General features: G+C 40.9%; 1 protein-coding gene across 1 annotated transcript; it reads right to left on the bottom strand.

Moving 5' to 3' along the window:
* Positions 1 to 1,068: 1,068 nt before the first annotated feature.
* LOC121613168 lies at positions 1,069 to 2,581 on the bottom strand. The gene is made up of 2 exons (XM_041946461.1): positions 2,074 to 2,581; positions 1,069 to 1,291 (listed from the first exon to the last, which is right to left on the bottom strand). The coding sequence occupies exons 1-2, from the start codon at positions 2,532 to 2,534 to the stop codon at positions 1,108 to 1,110; spliced, it is 645 nt and encodes a 214-aa protein (XP_041802395.1). The 5' UTR covers positions 2,535 to 2,581; the 3' UTR covers positions 1,069 to 1,107.
* Between the last annotated feature and the right edge of the window lie 523 nt (positions 2,582 to 3,104).

The following is a 3,104-nucleotide window of genomic DNA, read 5'->3' as shown; positions in this document are numbered from 1 at the left end:
CATATTCATCTATCGGTGTCATGTCACCAATGATGTTTCACATACATAATATGTTGGCTACACTGTTATTACAATGGTCAGAAACTAATTACTACGTGGAATGTGCATGGTTTCTATGCGTGTACGAGAAGTCCATGACGGCGTTGGCTAGCATAATGAAGATAAAGCTACCCTTGTCAGATTCTAGACTGGAGAAATAACGGCAGCACCCAGCATATGTTTGAGCTAAAAATTCCACAGATTTTATTTTCAGATTGTCACATTTTAAAATTTGGTAGGCTACTAGAAGAATTTCTGACATTGGGACAAATGATGCACCCTGCCCTGTAATTTGGAAATCCGTCCAAAAAAATGACATGAGAAGTCGAAGCAGGCACTTTCTGAAATCAGACTGTAGTCCAGCTGCTAGACATTGCCTGCTAACAGATAATGTTTCTTGATTACTTATCTGAGTAAAAAGTAGACCAAGACCATTTTGAAAACTCTATATAACTGTTTTTTTCCCAGGAAATGTAAAAAATGTTATACAAATGAATTACATCTTAGTTTGCCTTTCTATTTTAGAGATACCTATTTGTAAGCTCATAAATAGCATTCGCACAGCATCACAGGACACACATTACCATATTGAGTTTCATATATAATGATCATACACCATCCTATCTTGTGTGTCCCCCCCCATTTCCTTTTTCCTAGGACAAGAGAGATATAATGTCTTCCATTCACGGCAGTCAAATCAGTGGGTTGCAAGAAGACTGTATGAGCCAACAACACAGGAGTTCCCGAAAGATTTGGTGGAGAAGGTCATCCAATGACGGCTTGACACCAATGTGAAGCTCGGAGACCCAGCTTTCCACATACATCCTCCAGTCATCATACCAGCCAACATTGCCCCAACACCAAAGCCAAACAAGGCTGAATTGGTTTCAGCACACAAATCACGCTTTCATGAGACACCTGCCACTGAGAAAGATGACTGAGACTGTATATACATATATTGTCATAGAAGTGTGTTTATTTACATTTGTGTCTTTACATTCGTTTTGTATTTTTAGAAAATTGCACGTCAAAAAGAAATTCACAGTAAAGCTTTTGATTTTTAAAATTCTAAAACAATTGCAGTGCATCATTTGACTCTTTGAAACCAGCATATTGTCCACTTGGTGATGGATATGTTCTTCTTATTAGCGCCACCACGCAGGAGGGAAGAACTCTTCTGTTGCCAGGACCAAGCGTCTGTCCTTTCAGAGCCCATTCCATTATGATGCGATAGGCGACCAGCCTGTACTGTCTGAAATGCAAACAGAAAATAAGTTTATGCACATTAGATATATGAAGTGTGTCAACATTGAGTAAACTGCATAGTTATTATGGTTGTATAGAAACACATTTTGTTTAATTGACAACACAGCAGTTTGTCAGGAAGGTATCTTTATTTATGCACCAGCATTTCAGGCTACTGTGAAATAGGTATCCTTATGTGTTTTTATACATCTCAGAGAAAATGTCCTTTATGAGTACACTTTGGGCCACGGCGACATAACCCTTAGAGCTCTCTTGACATAATATGCATAAGGTAGGCCTTGCTTTATGATTGAAGGGCATTCATGAGTAGGCTGATATTGAGACACAGTGATGCTCAGAAGTAAATTTTGCTTCAAGTATGATGATGAAATGAACATAAATTACTTTAGGGATGCACTACATTATGTATTTATATTTATAAGTGCCACCCATGACATGGTATGTATAAAACTATAATTAGATTCATTCGATGTTGGATGTGATGACTGTAGGTCGCACTAGCCTACTGCATGGCTCAGACTAATACAATATAACGCCATAGAAGCAAGCAGCTTTGTAAAAAGTAGAAGTTATCTTACTATTTTATTGACAACACCCATACTATCACGTTGTTACAACTACAATACCAAGCTGCTGGTGTTGTAATAACATTTGTAAGAGTACTTCTACTTTATACAACTCGGTATAGGCTACAATTGAGCACTTGTAGGCCTACTGTAGGGTATAAGGCAATAGCATCATAATAACAGCATGTAGACAAAAACTCACTCTGCAGACAACTGGCCATCGGGTCCAGCAGGTTTGGGGCGCTTTTTCCAGTTTATTTTCGGGATGTGGAAAAAAGTCTCGAGGACACCAGCATTCAGGATTGCAGGCAAGTCGTTGTTATTGGTGATGCAGACAGCTGCTGATGCGCCAGCCTCCTCGTCAATGGAAAGGTCCTGCATGCGAGGCATTACGAGGTCCCATTCATGGCAACAGTAGCACTCAACCTCGGTCTGCATAACTTCGCACTTGTTGCACGTACACCACCTTGTATCAGTCACTCGAGGTCTCGCAGCTGCGGCCCCGATTTCACGTTCCACATCTCTGCTCGCCATCTCTCTCTCTCTCTCTGCCCGTTCTACCTCCATCTGATAGAGTTCTGCATCCGTATATTCGGGTTCATACAGATATCCTTCTGGTTGTGTGCTGAAATCATATTCTTCGTCGCTGCTGTAGTCAGACATGGTGTAACTAGCTTTCCAAACGCTAAACTGTGAATGAAACACCTGGCTTAGCTACCTGTCACTTATAGTGGCTCCTGCGCGCATTGATCGCAATTGGGATAAAGTTAGACCCAAACGATTACGAGGTGTGACGTTTTGTGGTTGACGTCTTTTGTTATGCAAATAAATCACTGATTCGAATGAGTGCTGTTTTGAGAGGAAAAACGTGTGCCTTATCTGGCCCTAGGAAACCTACCGGAACTACTTTCGCACTGACCACAACTGGCCACATCTCGGCTCAGAGGACACTTTGGGGGCGAAGTCAGTGTGAGAGCACGAGACTGTAGATGTTGATGCCATACAGATTAATGTGTAAAATGCCGAACTATCCCTTTAATGCTGCATTTGAGCATTAACGCCTGTTGTCGCTAATTTGCTTTTTTTTTTTCAAAAATCATAAATGTGCATCATAAAAGCCACTAAATTGCCTCACAACCATTACGTTGTAACAACAACACAACGGATGTAGTTTTCACTTTGACCGGTCCGATGAGAAACCAGTGCTTGCAAAAGGTTCCTAGGTACGACAAT

This window comes from Chelmon rostratus, chromosome 10, assembly GCF_017976325.1.
Source record: "Chelmon rostratus isolate fCheRos1 chromosome 10, fCheRos1.pri, whole genome shotgun sequence".
NCBI lineage: Eukaryota > Metazoa > Chordata > Actinopteri > Chaetodontiformes > Chaetodontidae > Chelmon > Chelmon rostratus.
The sequence above is the reverse complement of the archived record's forward strand: the minus strand, read 5'-3'. Positions and strand labels throughout refer to the sequence as shown.